This window comes from Trachypithecus francoisi, unplaced genomic scaffold (genome assembly GCF_009764315.1).
Source record: "Trachypithecus francoisi isolate TF-2019V2 unplaced genomic scaffold, Tfra_2.0 Lachesis_group0, whole genome shotgun sequence".
Taxonomy (NCBI): domain Eukaryota; kingdom Metazoa; phylum Chordata; class Mammalia; order Primates; family Cercopithecidae; genus Trachypithecus; species Trachypithecus francoisi.
Genome location: NW_022681453.1, coordinates 160509204 through 160532143, shown reverse-complemented (window position 1 = coordinate 160532143; position 22940 = coordinate 160509204). Strand labels below are relative to the sequence as shown.

At 39.4% G+C, this 22940-nt stretch overlaps 1 protein-coding gene and 1 long non-coding RNA gene across 5 annotated transcripts in view; one reads left to right on the top strand and one right to left on the bottom strand.

Moving 5' to 3' along the window:
• Nucleotides 1-22940, bottom strand: part of TOPBP1 (DNA topoisomerase II binding protein 1) — a 64884-nt gene that overhangs the window by 21729 nt on the left and 20215 nt on the right. For all 4 annotated transcript variants that reach the window (XM_033212648.1, XM_033212645.1, XM_033212646.1 and 1 more), the window contains 8 exons: nt 20722-20933; nt 18284-18570; nt 8696-8869; nt 8498-8607; nt 3852-3975; nt 3114-3260; nt 2894-2996; nt 170-362 (listed from right to left, as the gene is read on the bottom strand). In XM_033212648.1, the coding sequence (XP_033068539.1) occupies nt 170-362; nt 2894-2996; nt 3114-3260; nt 3852-3975; nt 8498-8607; nt 8696-8869; nt 18284-18570; nt 20722-20933 (1350 nt within the window). The remainder of the gene's footprint in view (nt 1-169; nt 363-2893; nt 2997-3113; nt 3261-3851; nt 3976-8497; nt 8608-8695; nt 8870-18283; nt 18571-20721; nt 20934-22940) is intronic.
• Nucleotides 269-9203, top strand: LOC117084173. The gene is made up of 2 exons (XR_004437332.1): nt 269-392; nt 6663-9203. It is a non-coding gene; the product is annotated as an uncharacterized LOC117084173 (long non-coding RNA).

The window sequence follows — 22940 nt, the reverse complement described above, 5'->3', positions numbered from 1 at the left end:
GCGTATAACCCCTTCACTAGTCTTGATATTTTACATTTCTGCTTTTACTGCAAAACTAAACTAAACTAAACTAAACTAGGCCAAGCTCATGGAATTGAGTCAGCAGCAGGTGTGTAAATCCTTTCTCTCAAGTCATCTAGTTTTTCTGCCATCAGTGACAGGTACACACCTCAGTGCCTCTAGGACTCTACTTCGTCCACTGCGAGCAGAGCGAGTGCTGTCAGGGGTTGAAGATGCACTGTTACAACCACTTCTTGAAAGGGAAGTCCTCTGCCCTTGGGGTTTCACTATTGACGTTGCAGACATTATCTCCTGTAACTGCTTCTGAAAGTTCTCTCTCATCTCTAAGGTCTGTGTCAGAACTTGAAACAAACACAAATACACCATTCAAGGTAAGTTTCTCTGACCATATCTTACATTAACTATTTTGTTTAGACCTGGTTGAACACAAACTTATTGACTTAACATTTACTGAATACTAACTACAGGCTATAGTAATGTACTAAGACTGTGAATACTGTAGAACATAAAAAGCAGCCCTTACCACAAGCACTGTATATGAAGTAACTAGGAAGCCCAAGCCCTTCAAATACTTTTTTTTTTTTTTTTGGTGACAGTCTCGCACTGTCTCCCAGGCTGGACAGTGGCGCGATCTCGGCTTGCTGCAACCTCCACCACCCAGGTTCATGCAATTCTCCCTGCCTCAGCCTCTTAAGTAGCTGGGATTACAGGTGCCTGCCACCATGCCTGGCTAATTTTTGTAGTTTTTAGTAGAGATGGGGTTTTGCCACATGGGCTAGGCTGGTCTTGAACTCCAGAACTCAGGTGATCTGCCCACCTCAGCCTCCCAAAGTGCAGGATTACAGCGTAAGCCACTGTGCCTGTCCCCCTTCAAAGATATTTCATCAAGACCTGTAGTGATTATCCCTCTATAAAGCTCCCTGCCTGCTTCTAACTCTCATGGTATATATGAGATATATACCATGGTATATATACACTCTGAGATGCATTACAGTCATTTGTGCATGTGTCTGATTTTTCCCAAAGATTCTTTTAATTTTTTAGAGACAGGGTCTTGCTCTGTGGCCCAGGCTGGACTGCAGTGGTATGGTTATAGCTCATTATAACCTCTAACTCCTGGGCTCAAGTGATCCTCCAGCCTCAGCCTCCTGAGTAGCTGGCACTACAGGTATACACCACCAAACCTGGCTAATTTTTAAATTTTTTGTAGAGACAAGGTCTCACTATGTTGCCCAGGCTTGTCTGGAACTCCTAGCGTCAAGCAATCCTCTTGCCTTGGCCTCCCAAAGATCTGAGATTACAGTCGTGAGCCACTGTGCCTAGACTCCCTAAAGGCTCTTGAAAACACAGACCACAATATATAGCCAACCCTCCACATCCGCCAGTTCTGCATGCATGGATTCAACCAAGTATGGATCAGAAATACTTTAAAGACATAAAAATGAAAAATATCACAATTAAAAGTACCAGTAAAAAAATAAAACACAACAACTATTTACAAAACGTTTACAGCGTATTAGGTATTATAAGTAATCTAGAGATGATTTAAAGTAGACAGGAGGATGTGCATTGGTTAAATTCAAATCCTGTCATTTTATACATAAGGGACTTAAACATCTGTGGATTTTGGTACCTGAGGTAAGTCCTCGGAACCAATACCACATGGATACCAAGGGACAAGACAACTGTATTTACCATTGGTTTCTTTAAAGCCTAAACTCTGAAGTATTAAATAAATACTTTTGGAATGAACAGAGTGAGACTAACCAAATAGGTAAGTCATAGGGAAAGCTTTGGTAGGTTAGAATGAGTAAGGAAAATAGAACATATTAATCTATTAAAAAGACATCCACATATAAGGTTATTCAGTGCAGTACTATTTATAAAAGCAAGAAAGTAGAAATAACCCAAATACCTATTAAGAACGGATGCCTAAACAAAGTGGGACCATTCATAATGAATACAATACAGTTGCCCAAAAAGAAAGAAAAGGGAAGAAAGAAGGAAAGGGAAAGGAACGGAAGAGGGAAAGGAGAGGAAAGGGGACAAGAAGGAAAGGGAGGAAAGGAAGGAAGAAAAGAAAGAAAAAGACTAAAGAAGCTCCTAGTTATCTACTGATATAAAACACTGCCCAAGGTAACAAAAAGATCAGGGTATGAAATAGCACATATAGTAGTCCACCATTTATGTGTGGCGGTTTTTTTTTTTCTAAATGGGGGAAAAACATATTTATTGCTATATATGCATAAAATAGCTCTAGAAGGATACATAAGGAACTAGTAACACTGGGGGGCTGGAAAATAAGGGTGGAAGAAACTCTTCGTATGTCTTTTTGTATCTTTAAAACCATGTGGGTATGTTAAAATATACTGTACATATAAGAAAACTTTTTGAAAATCACTCAAAAGAACTGGACCAAAGACCAGATTTTTAAAAAATCACCAACTTCACCTACCTTTAATGGACTAGGGCTGTATCATACTAACTCCATAAAACTCTAGTTTCATAAATTTCCTAAGCTTTACACTTAAACTACATAAAACTTTGCAAATTATCACTTAATGATCAGCATGGGACTGCAAATCAATCCTCTAATATATGCTTTGCTTGTATTTAGCAACATAGAAAATAATTTTATTTTTCTATCTGATATAAAGGAAGCATTCTGTAGGAAAGGAAGACATACATTTGTAAAAGAAATTTAGTAATTTAAACATATTTTACAGCTGGGTACAGTGGCTCACAAGGCAGGAGGATCCTTTGAGTCCAGGAGTTTCAGACCAGTGTGGGCAAGATGACAAGACCCCATCTCCACAAAAAATTGAGACCCTGTCTCAAAAAAAAATGTTTAATTAAAACATAAATATTTTACCTCCTTTAGAGTCATTCTTTCCATTTCCATTTGATGGTGCTGATTCTTTATTATTGGTGGCCATATTGTCTACATCATTTTCTTCTAAAATCAAAGGATCTGGCTATTGAAAAAGAAAAATTGTCAATTCTCAAACCAAGCCACTGTATAAGGTTTCATAGCAATATATGATTATACCTTTAGCTTAAGAGGGGGTAAATGTATCATCCATATCTCCTACCTCGTCATCCTTTGCTGCAGACACAGCTGAGAGTAGTCGACTATTACAGAGTCGGCCGTCTTGCACTGCACTGATATCCAAGCTCATTTTGGGATTGTAAGTATGTGGATAAAGAGATTCAGGAAGATGTTTATACTCTTGGGCACACTGCAATACAATGGTGTGCTTTAAGACAGGACTGACAAAATCTTAATGAATAGATGATGTTAAGTAAGATAAGGACAAGCAATAATACATTATACTGTCAGATGGCAAAAAGTTCACAAATTAGTTTGAAAAGTAGTTTACACTGAAAAATGTGCATCATACAAATGACAAATTGTCCTCACTTTTTAAATGTCATATCCATTGAAGTAAAAAATCTGAAACCATTCCTGTGCTTTTGCAAAGGTATCAATTACCCTCCAGAGAATACCCAGAAAAAAAAAGAAACACAGATCTAAACTCTATTGATATGTTAAATTTTCCCCAAATAATTATAAACTTTCCATTCATATCACATTTTTAATTAGTAAAAGGAATTGGAGAATTAGAAAGAGTATCCATTAAAGATTTGTTGAGTATTTAAGGACAAAAGATCTTAAGTTTTTGATGCCAAAGAACTGAAATGTGTACAGTTTACCAAGATTATTAAACTGGCTTCTAGTTCCACCAAGAGTGAAATCTCTGAGTTAGTGCTCTGAAATAATGTTTGTATACATTTTCAATTAACAAAGAAGGGAAAAAAGCACTGCTTACATCTAAAAGCCAGTGCTCTGAAACAATGTGTACTCCTCTTTCTTTTACAGATTTATACTCCCGATTAGTGTCATTTGGCCGCCCTTGATAGATGAAATGAGTCACTGTTTCATCAAAACTCCACCTGAAATAACCAATGCAAAAAAACAAATAACCAAGAGAAACATCCACATTACTTGAAGATGATCCTTATTTACTATGAACAGAATATCTCCTGACCTTCCCAAAACTTTCAGACTAGAGTAAACAAGACCATTAAAATGACAGGCTCAAGCCAAGTGATACATGCCTACAGTCCCAGCTACTCAGGAGGCTGAGGCAGGAGGATCACTTGAGGCCAGGAGTTTGAGGCTGTAGTATGCTATGATCACACCTGTGAACACACACTGCACTTCAGCCCAGGCAACACAGCAAGACCCCACCTCAAGAAAAAAACAGTTAAAAAAATGAAGATAGGCTCTATCTTTTTGGACAGATTTTATGAATATATCTGTGGTACATAAACGCAGAGAGAGGTTTAGAAGAATATTCTTTTTTTTTTTTTTTTTTTTTTTTTTTTGAGACGCAGTCTTGCTCTGTCGCCCAGGCTGGAGTGCAGTGGCCGGATCTCAGCTCACTGCAAGCTCCACCTCCCGGGTTTACGCCTTTCTCCCGCCTCAGCCTCCCGAGTAGCTGGGACTAGAGGCGCCCGCCACCTCGCCCGGCTAGTTTTTTGTATATTTTTTAGTAGAGACGAGGTTTCACCATGTTCGCCAGGATGGTCTCGATCTCCTGACCTCGTGATCCGCCCATCTCGGCCTCCCAAAGTGCTGGGATTACAGGCTTGAGCCACCGCGCCCGGCCAGAAGAATATTCTTTAAAATATTACTTTCTTCTTTATGCTTTTCTGAATTGTCTCAATTTTCTTTTAGAAAGAGTATCCCTTTTACAGTAACCATAAAGGTATTTCAAATTAATAGACTGTAAAGCATCCAACTTGCCCTCCAGTTGTTGGCAGTCACTATTCATTGTATGCCCCAAAACAGACTATATATATTTTATACATCATTATCTCATCCACTCCTCACAACAATCCTAACACTGGTATTATTACATTTATCTTACAGATAAAAGAACTAAGGGACATGATTCGGTCCCCTGTTGAAGGATATTCAATGAGTAAATGACAGAGATAAGTTTGACTTCAGAAGTCATGCTCTTAACTATTATATTATGCTATGATCTCCCAATTCTTCCTATTCAATATTCTCTTTCTTTTTTGAGACAGAGTCTTGCTCTGTTGCCCAGGCTGGAATGCAGTGGCACAATCTCGACTCACTGCAATCTCCATCTCGTGGGTTCAAGCAATTCTCCTGTCTCAGCCTCCTAGGCAGCTGGGATTACAGGCATGTGCAACCACGCCTGGTAATTTTTGTATTTTTAGTAGAGACGGGGTTTCACCATGTTGGGCAGGCTGAAACTCCCAACTTCAAGTGATCCACCCGCCTTGGCCTCCCAAAGTGCTGGGATTACAAGCACGAGCCACTGCACTTGGCCCCTATTCAATATTCTCTTGACCTGGGAAAGATCAAGAAAAACCCAAAGGGTAGGTAAAAATTGTATTTCTAAATACAATCACCAAAATAAAGAGAATTTTATCCTTAGGGACACTTAATGTTTTCCATTTTCTAAGTAAGGAATATCTCTGAACTTTTTAAATAGACAAATGAATTAAGAAGCTGAGCGCGGTGGCTCATGCCTGTAATCTCAGCACTTTGGGAGGCCAAGGCAGGCAGATCACCTGAGTTTGGGAGTTTGAGACCAGTCTGACTAACATGGAGAAACCCCATCTTTTCTAAAAATACAAAATTAACCAGATGTGGTGGCACACGCCTGTAATACCAGCTACTCGGGAGGCTGAGGCAGGAGAATCGCTTGAACCCGGGAGATAGAGGTTGTGGTGAGTCAAGATTGTGTCATTGCACATCAGCCTGGGCAACAAGAGCGAAACTCTCTCTCAAAAAAAAAAAAAAAAATTAAGAATAAGAAGTACTACTGCCTCCTAAATTACATTATAAAAATCTCTATTTCCTACTGACCATGTATCCTCAAACATAACAGTAAAAATATACCTTACCTAATTTGTTAGTCCTCCGAATAACTGTCTCCCTTTCTGCTGTAGTGGTAGATTATCAAGATAATTCAGAAAAACAGAGGAGTATCTCTGCCTGAATCAATTTGGTTTACTATTCAACTCCACTATGACAATATGGAAACCATGAGTTTCAGTCTTCAGAGGCCATTCAAGAACAGACTGTCAGTGGTTGTAGATGGTTTACATCAGGGTTTGGCAAACTTGTTCTTAAAAGGCCAGATGGTAAATATTTTAGACTTTGCAGGCCAAACAATCTCTTCTGCAACTGCTCAACTTTTGTCTTGTATGTGAAAGCAGCCATAGGCAATTTGTAAGTGGAAAGGCATTGCTGTATTCCAATAAAATTTCACTTAACAAAAACGGATGAACCAGTCCATCCACCCTTGGTCTACATCAGTGGTTTCAGCAAAAGTGTTACTTCAGGGGTTATTCTGGACATTTGTGAGGGTGGTTTTGGTTGTTACAATGTGTGTTTGTATGTTGGAGGGTGCTACTAGCATGCAGTGGGTAAGGTACAGGATGCTGGACATTCTGGGGAACAGTCATACATATAATTATCTCATATCTTGCATGATATTCTAATGTCCTGACAAACTCACGTATGTAAAAAAAAGTGGTTTATAATTAGATGAGCCTAGAACCTGTTTGACATATAAACATGTTTTTTCTTTTTGCAGTTCTAATATATGCTAATATTCCAAAAAGGTGACTACTGTATAAACTCACGGAAGACCACTGCTACTCATGATATCTGAGCCCCCAGACTGGTCTCAGCCTTGGGACTGTTGGATTTGTGGTAACTTTACACAGGTATACAAACGTATTAATACTCCATCATTTTCTAATGTAGTCAGCCTTAGGCATTACATAACTGAACATGTATCTTTTCTATATTATGCACCTTCTATTTCTCCTATGCATCACAGAGTGCTGTACTGCCTGCCGCTTTTTTAAATTATAAAAGTAGGTAGGTGATATTTATAAATTTCATTTTAATAGAGGGAATGTTACACAAATATTTGTAATAAAATGAAGATGCTGTATCTGATGTGTTGCAAAGATCTGGCCTACATGTTTAACTGTCTGAAGGCAGAAGACAGTATTGGATGATCTCTTTGGGACAGTCTGGTCCTAGATCAAGAAAGGGAACATTTGGAACAACTTCACTTGAAAACTGCTTACTCTATGAATACATAAATATCATAACTTCTGCATATTAAAAGGCTCTTCCCTTTTATCAATTACCAATTACCAATCCAATTCAGGAAAAGATTTAATATAAACTTTAATGCAATGCACTGGTTCAATTCTGTTTAGGAATTTCAGTAATAAATTATATTTTTTATACTGAGAGGACTGGCATTTTAAATCGTATAAAAACATACATCCTATATGTTCCCTTGAAAGTCTTATGTCTACATCAAAACAGAATATACAAGGAAACATTCAATTTTGAGGGAAAAAAACATACACACATCCCTTGTGGGGCTACTATGAGAATGAAATGAGAATGCTCAGCAACTGGCAATAGGTAACATAATAGGTAATTAGATAATAATAGATAACATTACATAATAATTCATAATAGGCAATACAAATATACTGTAGAAGAGCTGCACTATTTCAAATGGATGTACCAAACACTAAGATGCTTATATCTATTACAGATTAATTTTACTTCTATATTTTCCTGCCCTAATTTCTTTATCAAACAGAAAACAAACTGAAATAAGCGTTACCAAAGGAGAAGATGAAACTAATCATATTCCTGAAATGGTTCATCATTTGTTAAACAAATTCTTATGCTATCTATGAATGGCTGAACACAAATTATCAACAAAGTAAGCATTACAGATAGTAGGGGAGTACAGTCAACTCAGGACTGGCTGAAATAGGGAAGAGATTCTCAATTCCAGATACTGATGCCATTTGTGCTAGAAATCTGTCTTGAGCTTAGTCTGTCAGGTTGACTGAAGAAAAATCTGATAATCTAAGTCTCCAAAGTCTTAAAAAAAAAAGATAATTAAAACATGCTCAAAAAAGACTATCTTAATAAAGGAGGGCTGCCAGAGTACTTAGTACTACTCCCAGAGAGCTCTAATCTGAAAAATCACTAGTAAAAATAAACTTAATCTCAGATCCAGATGTATTACTATTATCAGACTCTAAACTCCTTGAACACAGGGATTCTTTTAAGCTATACTGATCATTCATGGATCCTAAGTTTTCTAGAATAGTGGCACAAAATAGGTTCTCCAACGTTTGTTGTGCATACCCTAAAAAATATACATTTTATATATGTGTGTGTGTGTATATATATATATGAGTGAACCGATATGTGACAGGCTATTTTCAACAGATGCGGTAAATTAAAAATCAGCTGGAGAGATTTTGTAGATAAAGACGCATGAAACAACCAAATAAACGTTTCCTTGTAGATGCTCACAATAGCTTTAGGTTTCCTTATAAATTTCAGTCATACCACCATTAAACAGAAAGATGTGCCAACTACCTGTAATCTGCTCCCAGAGAGGCTGCAATCCCATTTAGTTCACTCTGCTTCTTACTGAGTTTTTTACTAACACATACCACTACTTTGTGAAGTGGCTTTGGGGCTTCTTCCTGTCCATGGAAAATAAAAGAAACAGATCAGTCATTATTGTTTGAAATGTTATCTAAAACTTCCTTTTAATAAGAGAACTAATCCTACCTTCTCTGACTGGGCCTCTTTCAGTTGAGGGCTGGCAGAAAGTGCGACAGCATTTCGAGAGCTATTTGCCAAAGCAAGTTGCAAGTTTTTGACAATAACTTCTGACAGCGGTGTACTCAGTTTCCTTTTCTGTTGGCTGGGACGTCCTGGAGTTTCCAAGGCTGCAAGTGCATCCTATACATATGAAGGAGAGAGCGAGGAGAAACGAAGAGAGAGAGAAGCAAGATGGGTTAACAGGACAGGAAAAAGAAAGAGGAGGAGAGGGGGTAAAGAGAGAGAAGGGGGAGAATCCTCAAAATTAATGGGTTACAGTTTAACCTCCTCTAGTTTTCCTCCAAATAACAATGAAAAGAATAAACTAATCGAATCTATATACTGTGAAGAACAAAAATTCCATACTGTCCAGCATATTGGTTCAGAGACTAACAAGCTTACATTTTCAGCAGTGCTTGCCTCTTACCTGAATCTTCGAGTTGAATTTGAAAAAAAAACAAAACAAAAAAACAAACTCAGAAGGAAGCAAACAGGCAATGATGGATATAATCAAGAAATGAATTATAAAGAAGGTTAGAAAGTCAAAACGAGCTGAGAATTACAAAAAAAAAAAATCTTCAAAAGTTCAAAATATATTTCTGTTCTAAAGCCACCAACAGTTCCCTCCTGAAAGGAAGCTACTGTTGGCCGGATGGCTTGCTCATTCTCTTTTGCATGTGTACAGTATTTCATGTATGTATCAGAATGTATTTAACCTGTATACAACTGTAAGCTTTAGGTTAACAATCTTTTGCTAGTATAATGATGCAATGAATAACCTTGTACACAAACCATTTTGCACATACAAGAGTAAAAGAAACCTTTTAAGCAAAATGTATCTACCAGCCCTGTGCAGTAGCTCCTGGCAGTAATCTCAGCTACTCCAGAGAAGTTGAAGCAGGAAGATGGCTCAAGGCCAGGAGTTTGAGACCACTCTGGGAAACATGGTGAGACCCCATTTCTTCAAAAAAAAAAAAAAAACCTAAAAAAACAAGACTAACATGTATCTACCAATGTTGACATTTTCATGAGCAAAGTATGAGTGTGTGTATTTTCCAAATGTGCTTGATAACGCAGTAATCAGATTTTTTTTGACAATCTGATGACTAAAAAATTTTATCTGTATGCTTTAATTTTCTACTCTTTTATACTGAATGAGGTTAAATATCTTTGTGCGTGTGTGTGTATATATATTTTTAAGATGGAGTCTTGCTCTATTGCCCAGGCTGGAGTGCAATGGCGCAATCTTGGCTCACTGCAGCCTCTGCCTCCTGGGTTCAAGCGATTCCCCTGCCTCAGCCTCCTGAGTAGCTGGGACTATAGGCATGCGCCACCATGCCTGGCTAATTTTTCCTATTTTTAGTAGAGACAGGGTTTCACCATGTTGGTCAGGCTGATCTCGAACCCCTGACCTCGTGATCCGCCTGCTTTTGCCTCCCAAAGTGCTGGGATTACAGGCGTGAGCCACCGCGCCTGGCTATATGTATATTTATATCTAATTTTTTGTGACAACTACCTGCTCCTATCCTTTGCCCATTTGTCCACTGGGTTGTTTTTTTTTTTTTTTAATTGCTTGTATGAATATACTTTTATATTCATTTGTATGAATTTATATGTGCATGGATCAACTGTGATAAAATATCCGTGTATTTACTTTCAATTTATCATTTGTCAAATTTTTGCCATGGAGCCTTTTGTTTTTTAGAGATGGGGTCCTGCTTTGTCACCTAAGCTGGAGTGCAGTGGCATGATCATACGTCACTATAGCTTCTAACTCCTGGGTTCAAGGGATCCTCTCACCTCAGCCTCCTAGGTAGCTGGGACTCCAGATGCACAACTCTGTGCTCAGGTAATTTTAAAATTTTTCATAGAGACAGGGTCTTGCCGTCTTTCCCAGGCTGGTCTCAAACTCCTAGGCTCAAGCAATCCTCTCTCCTTGGCCTCCCAAAGTGCTGGGATGACAGGTGTGAGTCACCGTGCCTGGCTGGAGAATTTTTTTGTTTTGTTTTTTGAGACAGGGTCTTGCTCTCTTGCCCAGAATGGAGTGCAGTGGCTCGATCCTCGATCTTAGCTCAGTGCAACCTCTGCCTCTGGGGCTCAAGCAATCCTCCTATGTCAGCTGGGACTACAGGCGTGTGCCATCACACCCAGTTAGAGAATTTTTAATGCTGTCAAATTCACACAAATCTTCTATTTCTTTTGGAGTGTATGTTGTAGTTAGGCCTTCCCCACACTAGGATTATTTTAAAAATAAATTAATGACATGTTTGGGAATTTTTATGGCTTCATTTCTTATGTTTAAATATCTGATCATCTAGGCTGGGTGTGGTGGTTCACGCTTGTAATTCCAACACTTTGGGAGGCCAAGGCAGAACTGCTTGAGCCCATGAGTTCTAGACCAGCCTGAGCAACATGGTGAGTGAGACTCCAACTCTCCAAAAAATACAACTAGCTGGGCACAGTGTCATGTACCTGTAGTCTGAGTTACTCAGGAGGCTGAGGTGGGAGGACTGCTTGAGCCCAGGAGGTCGAAGCTGCAGTGAGCCATGATGATGCCACTGAACTCCAGCCCAAGTGATAAAGTGAGATCCTGTTTCAAGGAAAACCCCAAAAGTTGATCATCTAAAAAGTATTCTGATGTAAAGTGTGAGCTTTAATTACAAACGTATTCTCAGATGGCTACCTAGTTGTCCAATTTGAATGCTACCTTTATTACATAATACATTCCCCTATTTGTGAAGTATAATCTTATACCCTAACTTGATTATTCAGGTGACAACACACTGCTTTAATTACTGCAACTTTACAAGAGGTTTTAATAAATGGTAGGGTTACTGCCTACCTGCAATTATTCTTTTCAGATTTTTTAAATACTGTTTCTGCTCGCATTTTTTTCTAGGATCTACATTACCTTTTGATATGGTTTGGATTTGTGTCCCCACCCAAATCACATGTTGAACTCTAATCCCCAATGATGGAGGAGGAGCCTGGTGGCAGGTGACTGGATTATGGGGGCGGATTTCCCCCTTGCTGTTCTTGTGATAATGAGTGAGTTCTCATGATATCTGGTTTGTTTTGAGATGGAGTCTCACTGTTGCCCAGGCTGGAGTACAGTGGCGCGATCTTGGTTCTATGCAACCTCCACCTCCTGGTTCAAGTGATTCTCCTGCTTCAGTCTCTCGATTAGCTGGGATTACAGGCATGTGCCAACACACCCAGCTCATTTTTATATTTTTAGTAGAGATGCGGTTTTGCCACGTTGGCCAGGCTGGTCTTGAACTCCTGACCTCAGGTGATCCACCCACCTTGGCCTCCCAAAGTGCTGGGATTACAGGTGTAAGCCACTGCGCCTGGCTGATATCTGGTTGTTTAAAAGTGTGTGGCATCTCCCCCCGCTATCTTTTCCTCCTTCTCCAGTCATGAAAGGCATGTTCACTTCCCTTTCACTTTCGACCATGACTGAATGTTTCCTGAGGCCTCCCCAGTGGTGCTTCCTGTACAGCCTGTGGAACTGTGAGTCAATTAAACCTGTTTTCTTTATAAAGTTGGACGTAGTGGCTCACACCTGTAATCCCAGCACTTTGGGAGGCTGAGGTGGGTGGATCACTTGAGGTTGGGAGTTTGAGACCAGCCTGCCCAACACAGTGAAATCCCATCTCTACTAAAAATACAAAAATTAGCCAGGTGTGGTGGTGGGTACCTGTAATTCCAGCTACTCGGGAGGCTGAGGCAAGAGAACTGCTTGAACCCAGAAGGCAGAGATTGTAATGAGCCGAGATCATGCCACCACACTTCAGCCTGGGCAACAGAGCAAGACTCCGTCTCAATATAAAAAAATAAAAATAAGAACAAATTACTCGGTCTGGGGTAGTTCTTTATAGCAATGTGCAAACAGATTAATACGCTTTTACAGATCTTGACAATGCTTAAATCTATTTTGCCAAGAACACAGTCTTTCTATATGCTAAACTTTAATTTTTTTAACTTCTTCAAAGCATTTTAGAGGATTCCTTCTACAAAAATCAGAAGCTCCCATACCACCTGTATCTGCCTTCAGCACACGTGCCACTAGTACTTTCCTCTACTTAAGTAGATCCCAATGCCTCTCAGACTCAAGCCTCCTGCAAGTCTTCCTTCTCTCATCTGCATCATCAATTGGCTTCTCTACTGGCAGTTACACTGACATACAGTTATTTCTTCTTCTTTTTTTGAGACAGGGTCTCAGTTTGTCACCCAGGCGGGAGTGCAGCGGCATGATCACTGCCCACTGCATCCTCTATCTCCTGGGCTCAAGCAATCCTCCTGCCTCCGCCTCCCAACTAGCTGGGACTACAGACTTGCACCACCACGCCCAGCTAATTTCTGTGCATTTTGTAAAGACAGTGTCTTGCCATGTTGCCCAGATTTGTCTTGAACTCTTAGGACTCAAGTGATCCTCCCATCTTGGGCTCCCAAAGTGCTGGGATTATGGGCAAGCGCCACTGAGCCTGGCTATTTCTTCTACCTTAAAAAGAAAACGACCTTCTTTTGACCCTCCTTTGCCCCATAGCTACAACTCCATTTTCTTGGCTCCCCTTTATGGCAAGACTCCTTCAAAAATCGTTGTTTACACTCAATGTCTCCCATTCTTCTCCTTTCTTTATGAACCCACACCAGCTTCCATCTCCATCATGCCACCAAAACCCTTATTGTTATGATGACACCATTGACCTCCATAATGCTAAATCCACTGGCCAATTTTCTATTCTCACCTTTCTTGATCTTTGAGCAGTACTGGACATAGTTAACCCTTCCTCCCTCTTTGAAATACTTGACTTCTAAAATAATCTCTAGGCTTTCCTCCTCTCTTATAGCTCCTTCTCAGTCTCCTTTGCTGGTTCCTCCTCTAAAGGTGAGCACCTCAAGATGTTCCTTAGAGCTCTTTTCTTCAGCTGGGCATGTTGGTTCACACCTATAATCCCAACACTTTGGGAGGCCAAGGCAAAAGGATTGCTTGAGTCCAGGAATTTAAGGCCAGCCTGGGCAGTGTGGTAAGATCCCCGTATCTACAAAAAAATTAAAAATTAGCCAGGTGTAGTGACATGCACCTGAAGTCCTAGTTGCTTTGGAGGCAGAGGTAGAAGTATTGCTTGAGTCCAGAGGTCAAGGTTGTAATGGGCTGTGATCATGCCACTACACTCCAGCCTGGGTGACACAGCGAGACCTTGTCTTAAACAAAACAAAACAAAAAAAAACCTCTTTCCTTTCTTCGCCTTCTCCTGATCTCTTGGCGTCTATTCTCACATGGCTTTACATATTACCTACAAACTCAGAACCCCACATTTTTATCTCCAGCCCAAACCATTCCTCAAACTTCCAGCTTTATTTGCAACTGCCTATTTAACAACTACTTGGATATCTAACAGGCATCTCAAACTTAATGTGTCTAACATGTGAACTCTTGATCTTTAGGCTCCAATCTCAACCTGTTCTGTTCAACTCAGTTGATTGGCAGCTCCATTCTTCTCATCTCTCAGACCAAAAATTTGAAAAGAATCAAATTTTAAAACCTACCATGTATTGTAGAAAACTGATTTCAAATGATTGAGAATTCTTAACATCTAGACATCCTCGTAAAACTATTTGAGTTCAAAGATAAAAGGAAAGGCCAGGCGTTGTGGCCTGTGATCCCAGCACTCTGAGAGGCCAAGGTGGACAGATCACTTGACATCAGGAGTTCGAGGTCAGTCTGGCCAACATGGCAAAACCCTGTCTCTACTAAAAATACAAAAACTCGCCAGGCATGGTGGCGCATGCCTGTAATCCCAGCTACTCGGGAGGCTGAGGCAGGAGAATTGCTTGAACCCGGGAGGCAGAGGTTGCAGCGAGCCGAGATCGTGCCACTGCACTCCAGCCTGGGTGACAGAGCGAGACTCTGTCTTAACAAAAAAAAAAAAAAAAAAAAAAAAGATAAAAGAAAAATCCACATGACCTCCAGGCAAAAAGATGAAATAACTTACAAAGACAAGATAATTTAATTAGACTGGCATCAGATTTTTTTCAAAAACAACACACACAAAGCAAGGCAGTAGTGGAAAAGCATTTTCAGGAAACTCAAGAAAAAAAACAGCAAACTAAGAATAGTACATCCAAACAATCTGTAGAAGAAGCAAGGCCATAGTAAAAGTTATGAACATGCAGAACTCAAGGAATACTGTACACAAGTGTACACATAGATTCCTGAGGAACCTACTAGAAAATGAACTTCATCATACCAAAGCTGACAGGAAAGCTTCAAAAAGAAGAGTACGCATTTCATATATTTGATTGTAGAGTTAAGACCAAAACGAGGGGGGGGTCTGTGGGTTGAAAAAATATGTTTTCCCTCCTGACAAAGTAAAAAAATATGCAGTGAAAACCAGAAGAGAGAAAAGGGGGAAACAGAATAAAATCTTCTGTACAGGCAATTAGTGGGAGCCAAAAACATAACTGAAAACTGACAAATAATAAAGAATATCATTTAAGTAGGAAGAGGTATGCATCATCATGCCCAGCTAATTTTTCCAACTTTTTGTAGATGTGGGGTCTCACCATGTTGCCCAGGCTGGTGTCCAACTCCTGCCTCAAGTGATCCACCCCTGATCAGCCTCATAATGTGCTGGGATAACAGGCATGAGCCACTATGTCCAGCCATCCTTGTAGTTATTTCTTTTTGAGACAGGGTCTTGCTCTGTCACTCAGGCTGGAGTACAGTGGTAGGATAGCTCACTACAGCCTCAAACTCCTGGGCTCAAGCCATCTTGCCACCTCAGCCTCTTGAGTACCTAGGACTACAAGAGCACTCCACCAAGCCCAGCTAATGAAAAAAAAAAATTGTTAGAGATGGGGGTCTCGCTATTTTGCCCAGGCTGGTTCAGAACTCCTGGTCTCAAGTGATGCTCCGACCTCAGCCTCCCAAAGTGCTGGGATTACAGATGTGAGCCACCACACCCAGCCCCTTGTACCATTTTTATTTTGCAACTTTTTGTAAGTTAGAAATTATGTTGAAGTAAAAAATGAAATAAAACAGCTTATAATAGCAAGTGTCAGCAAAGATGAGGAACACTGGGTACACTCAACACACTACTGGTGGAAGCATAAACTAGTATAATCACTTTGGCAAAAAATTTGTCGTTCTCTACTGAAGCTTAAATAGAACCCAACAATTTCACTTCTAGGTATATACCACATAGTAATACACACATATAGACTCCAAGAGACATGCACAAGAATGCTCTGTCAGTCGGCCGGGCGCGGTGGCTCAAGCCTGTAATCCCAGCACTTTGGGAGGCCGAGACGGGCGAATCACGAGGTCAGGAGATTGAGACCATCCTGGCTAACACGGTGAAACCCCCGTCTCTACTAAAAAATACAAAAAAAAACTAGCCGGGCGAGGTGGCGGGCACCTGTAATCCCAGCTACTCGGGAGGCTGAGGCAGGAGAATGGCGTAAACTCGGGACGTGGAGCTTGCAGTGAGCAGAGATCCGGCCACTGCACTCCAGCCTGAGTGACAGAGCAAGACTCCGTCTCAAAAAAAAAAAAAAGGAATGCTCACAGTAAAATTATTTCGTAAGGGCAAAAAACCAGTAACCAACTAAATGCCCATCAACAGTACACTGGAAATGTAAATTCTGTATATCCATACAAAGGAATAAATAAATGAACTATATTTGCATGCAGCAAAACAGACACATCTAAATAAGGGTTAAAGAACACTTTAAAAAAAGCAGACTCAAAAGAATACATACTATGATACCATATATTTAAAAGTCAAAAACAAGCATAACAAAACTATAGTGTTAGAAGTCAGGAGTATACTTTAGGGAGGAAGCAGTGATGGAGCCACAAGCAAGGGTTTACAGTACTGACCATGGTCTCTATCTGAACGTGTATAGTGGCTTCCCAATGATTCACCCTGATATTTCATTAGCAGTATACTTATTGTACTGCTCTGATGTATATTAATTAAAAATTAAGTTTAAATAAATGGTGAATTTTTTGGTGGGGAGGGAAGGTAAGGCCTAATAGATGGTCAATTTTGTGATTATTCCATAGGCCCTTTCATGTTTTGAGTAAATAATTCAACATACCATATTATATCAGTTTGAAGAACCACTGATTATAAGATGAAGCGTTATTTATGTGCCATCAAAAAAGAAAAAGGAGAAAAAATACTGCTCAATATTATGACTCTAAACAATAAAATCTTTAAATGTGCTTTTTGTACTGAGGCTATTCAGAACTATCAGCTTTCCACTGCAAAACTTTTATTGCAAAGTATCTACATAAGAATGGTCTCAATGACTGAAAATATTTCTACTATTTTCTTGCCTACTAATATTATTACATTCGCTCTTCAGAGAGTCTGTGAGTTATGAGACTTCAGAGATCATCTGGATTTTACAGATGAGCATAATGAAGCTGAAAGAGGTTGACTTGCTTTTAAAAGGCAGTAGGAGGCAAAGAAGAGGCTTGATCCTACACCTCACAGTTCCCAAGACTGATTTTCCTTTATTTCTTAAGGGATATGGACCTGAGTATTAATCACGGTACAAAATGTTACCTCAGAAGAGATTTCATGTGAAAACTTAGAATTTTGAGTTTAATAGTAAAGACATTTTTTTCATGTGGGTCACTGGAATTCTCACCAAAAATAAAGACATAAATTAGCTTGGGGAAAATTGTCCTGGATATCAATTAATATTTATTTTCTGAATATGAATAATCTGTAAACTTTTTAGTAAGTCTACTCCAAAACACACTAATAAAAATTATTAAAATATTGCTTCTAAATACCCTACAAGCAAAAATATCAACAGACGAATGAGTAAAATAATTCTGCAAAGGTTTGTAGATAAAGAAATCATAGACAACAGTTTGAACAGCCACTTAAGACGTCAAAAGCTACTAAAGAAATAGTGATGAAAATCAGCTTTGGAAAATAAAAGAAAATCATTTGGAAGATTTTATTAGCCCCTGATTTGCAAACAAATTTTTCAGAAAGGGAGCCATACTATACTGCTCAGGAGATCAAACTGAAACACAGGCTTAACTCATGTCTTTACAGGAAACAATTCAAGTAAGGTGATATACACACATTTTCAGAAGGCAAATCGTGGCTGTACTCTGAGAACCGATATATAAAGTAGCAGTGTGTCCACATTTTATAGTTTATAAAGTGATTTCATCATTCGATCTTTATAATCTATGAATTTTCAGAGCAAATATTATCTTCTTTGTATGAAGAAACAAACTGAAGCTCAGGTATATTAAATGATCGGCCTAGTTATACAGTTCAAGATTGATCTAGTACTTGAACCCAGATGTCCTAATTTCACACCATATTTATTTATAGCTCTTACCTTAACCCTCAATGTATATTGGGACTCAAAACATTCAAACGCAATAACAAAAATCTACTTGCCAACATCTCTGGAAAATTTACTACTACACTTTAGAGGTGATGCCAAATTTGGTGCTTTAACTTTATAAATGGTAAAACTGTTAACTCTGGGACCATTGCCTATAAACCTTACCTTCACATCAAAGGAAGGCTTGAAGAGTTTGTCCTTGGACAGGAATTTTGATGGTGTATCCAGGTGTAGTGAGGGCTCCTTCTGAAGTGGTTGTCCTACTGCTGGGGAGGCTGAAACCTGTCTGGCATGTTGTGACACCACAGCACGGAAAGCTTTACTCTGAAAGCGATTCATATCTAAAGGTGTAATGACGGTTTTTCTGTGAGTTTGCAGGCGTGTGCCAGAATGCTCTGCAGTATCTGAATTTAGATTGATTCCATTTGTTATTTCTGTTTCCAAACTTCGTTCTAGAGATTTAAAATGAAAAGAAACAAATATGAGCCACTAATGCCCACTTTTTTCCAGTACACAAGAAGTAATGTTTTACATCTCTTTTATTTCCTTTCTTTCTTGCATAACTCTTGGGGCTAAAGTGATCATCTACCTTGTCATCCCAATCTGTTAGTTTTCATGTCAATTCTCAGTACACCTTCAATGACAAAATTATATACCTACTTTCCAAGAAACAAACCAGATTATGCATTAAACATATGTTGAGTTAGACAAGCACATTAACTGAAAAAATAAAAATAGATTTCCTGTTTCATCTTGCTATGTCTCAATAAGCCTATTTGCCAAAAATTGTATCAGTGAATGTCTTTCTAGTCAATGACAGGCTAAAAAGAAACTCTGAATTACTCAGAGTTAACTACAGTAAAGTTTTGGAAAGCCCTTAATCAAATTTTAATACGACCTAAACATCACTTAGCCTCCGTCATAAAATTACCAGTTTGTCTGGCAAAATAAGTAATGACTCTGAGAGGTGTTCCCAAGCTGCTGATATGCCCCTGAAGTTTGCCCAGGAATGCTATTATCTTAAAAGAGAAGGTCTGTATTCTTCCACCTCTGCCTTCCACCTGTTTTCAACATTTAACAAAAAAACTTATTAGATAGCTACTCCATGCCAGGCCTCGTGTTAGACACAGGAAATACAGAATTCACAAGACATGCATGTTCACTGCCTTTCTGGAACTTATAATTTCGCAGGGAGACACAAAATAAACCACCATTATAACACCGAGGTAAGAGATAAAAGGGATGATACAGAGTGTCATGGTGAAACAAAACATTACACCAAGACAAAGGCCATACTTAGTGAGTCAAGAAAGGCTTCCCAAGACAGTGTGGCGATTCCTCAAGGATCTAGAACTAGAAATACCATTTGACTCAGGGATCCCATTACTGGGTGTATAACCAAAGGATTACAAATCATGCTACTACTGGCCGGGCACGGTGGCTCAAGCCTGTAATCCCAGCACTTTGGGAGGCCGAGACGGGTGGATCACGAGGTCAGGAGATCGAGACCATCCGGGCTAACACGGTGAAACCCCGTCTCTACTAAAAAAAAATACAAAAAAACTAGCCGGGCAAGGTGGTGGGCGCCTGTGGTCCCAGCTGCTCGGGAGGCTGAGGCAGGAGAATGGCGTAAACCCGGGAGGCAGAGCTTGCAGTGAGCTGAGATCTGGCCACTGCACTCCAGCCTGGGAGACAGAGCGAGACTCCGTCTCAAAAAAAAAAAAAAAAAAAAAAAAAAAAAAACAAATCATGCTACTATAAAGACACATGTACACATATGTTTATTGCGGCACTAGTCACAATAGCAAAGACTTGGAACCAACCCAAATGTCCATCAATGATAGACTGGATTTGGATTAAGAAAATATGGCACATATACACCATGGAATACTATGCAGCCATATAAAAGGATGAATTAATGTCCTTTGTAGGGACATGGATGAAGCTGGAAACCATCATTCTGAGCAAACTATCACAAGGACAGAAAACCAAACACCGTGTGTTCTCACTCATAGGTGGGAATTGAACAATGAGAACACCTGGACACAGGGCGGGGAACATCACACACCGGGGCCTGTTGTGGGGTAGAGGGATGGGGGAGGGATAGCATTAGGAGATATACCTAATGTAAATGATGAATTAATGGGTGTAGCAAACCAACATGGCACATGTATATATGTAACAAACCCACATGTTGTGCACATGTACCCTAGAACTTAAAATATAATAATAATTAAAAAAAAAAGAAAAAGAAAAAGAAGAAAAAGAAAGACTTCCCAGTGAAAGTGGTATCTTAGCTGAGAACTGAAAGATAAGGAAGAGCTGGCAACTGTGAGGTGGTCTACAGGAAACATGCAGAAGCCCAAAGATAAGAGGAGAGAGAGCACATTAATTACATGGTATGTTACTGTAGCCATAGAAGGAATCAGCAATAAATAGGAGCCAAGCTTACATCCTGAGACTTCAAAAACTGAGACCCTCACTGCACCCAATGTGAAAAGTGAAAATCAATGACCTTTCCTAAACACAAGCATTGGCACATTTATATCCCAGAAACCATCTAGTTGTAAATATATATAAAATAACAGAATAAAAGTATTAACCTTCTTTAGATGAATTTTCAATCAGAAAATGGCTTTCGTCTGCTCTCTTTCCCATTCTAGCAGTCTCCAACAGCCAAGCTATAGTAACTGCAGGTAAATTCCACTTCTTTGCAGCTTCATATTTAGAGCCACCAGGTTCTTTCAATATAAGATGAGTACTGGCAAACATGCCTTTCTTTGCATTGGATTTGCGAACAAAGTATTCTTGAACACTGAAATTTATATTTAAAGAAGTGGAAATGGTCACGTATACAATTCACCCGCAACACGAAGAACAAAATTTCCAACACAACAGTGTGGTTAGAGATATGTAAGTATAGGAAAAAATACTGATTAAAAGTTGGTTTATTCTATCTGAAATTAAGCTAATCCCCTTACAAATGCTTACTCTAGGGTAAAAATGTATTGCTGTAACAAACTTTTTATAAAAACATAATTAGACATATTATGTTTTTAGACAATTAAACAATTATGCAATTAGACATGCAAAGAACAGACAGCAAAATTACCTCCTTTTGAGACAGGGTCTTGTCTTGGTATGTTGTCCAGACTGGAGTGCAGTGGGCATAATCACAGCTCACTGCAACCTCCACTTCCCAGGCTCAAGCTATCCTCCCACTTCAGCCTCCCCAGTAGCTAGGACTACAGGTGTAGTCCTAACCACCACACCTGGCTAATTTTTGTATTTTTTGTAGAGATGGGGTTTCACCATGTTGCCTAGCCTGGTCTCAAACTCCTGAGCTCAAGTGATCCTCCTGCTTCAGCCTCCTAAAGTTGGGATTACAGGCATGAACCACCTCACACAGCCAAAGTTACCTCCTAAATTAGTTATCACCCCCACACTTTGTCCTTTCCTCCCAAAAGAAGGCAAGGAAAAAGTGACAGGAGCAAAGTGTATAAATAACACATTATTATTATTTTTTAACCTACTACAACTTTCCAAAGCATTTCTACATATTATCTCATTTGATGCTCTCAATATTTAAGTATAGACATGGGAAAAAATACAGAGAAATTAAGTGCCTCAAGATCATAGGATATTACACACAGAGAATACAGGGCAGAAAAAGAAGTCTATGACTTGAGATTGAACAGAATTCCACGATTTCTTTTATGACTTCTGGGTTTTACATTCCAGTTTCCAACTTTTCAGATTTTTAAATTTCCCATGTTTCCTAGCACTTTTTTTTCTATGTTATGTGTTTATCCTAGTACTTTTATAACTTCATTTTTTATATTTAACCCACTAATCCATTCAGTACTTATTTAGATATGAGATATTGCTCCAACTTTAATGAATCCTATTTATTGAATAAGCCATGTCTTCCTTAACAATTTGAAATGTCACTTTTATCGTAAATTTCTTTGTGTATTTGACTCTCCTGCTACTCTTGCTGTCCATGAATTAAACTTTCTGCTACACGCAACCACACTGTTATTTAGTGAAGTTGCACAAAATATATATTTGTTTGTTTTCTGAGACAGGGTCTTGCTCTGTCCTCCAGAGTAGAGTACAGTGGCGCCATTGTGACTCACTGCAGCCTTGACCTCCCAAGCTCAAACAATACTCCCACCTCAGCCTCCCAAATAACTGAGACTACAGATTTATGCTACACTGCCTGGCTCATTTTTTAAATTTTTTTTAAAGACAGAGTCTTAGTATATTGCCCAGGCTGGTCTTGAACTTGGCCTCCTGCCACAGCCTCTCAAAGTGCTAGGATTACAGGCATGAGCCACCACACCTGGCCACAAAATGTATTTTAATAACTGTTAGGGCTAGTACCAATTATTCTATTTCAGAATTTGCATGACTTTCCTGCTGAATGCAGCTTTAGTTGTATCCAGTGGAGTCTGTTATCATGTATGTTATTATCTTCCACAATTTCGGTTTTAAAAGAATTTGTTTCATATAATTCAAACAGAAAACAGCAAAAAAAGAAATACATAGCTTAATGAATTGTTATAAGGTGAAACCCTTAAGTCCACCACCCATGTCAGAAGACAGAATCTCGCTAACCACCCCAGAACCTCTCCAACATGCCATACAACCCCCTTTCCCTCCCTTCTTAATAGTAGCCACTATTTGGGCTTTTTTTTGGAGACAGGGTTTCACTTTGTTGCCCTGGCTGGAGTATAGTTGTATGATCATAGCTCACTGCAGCCCCGGTCTCCTGGGCTCAAGCAATCCTCCTGCCTTAGCCTCCTGAGTAGTTGGGACC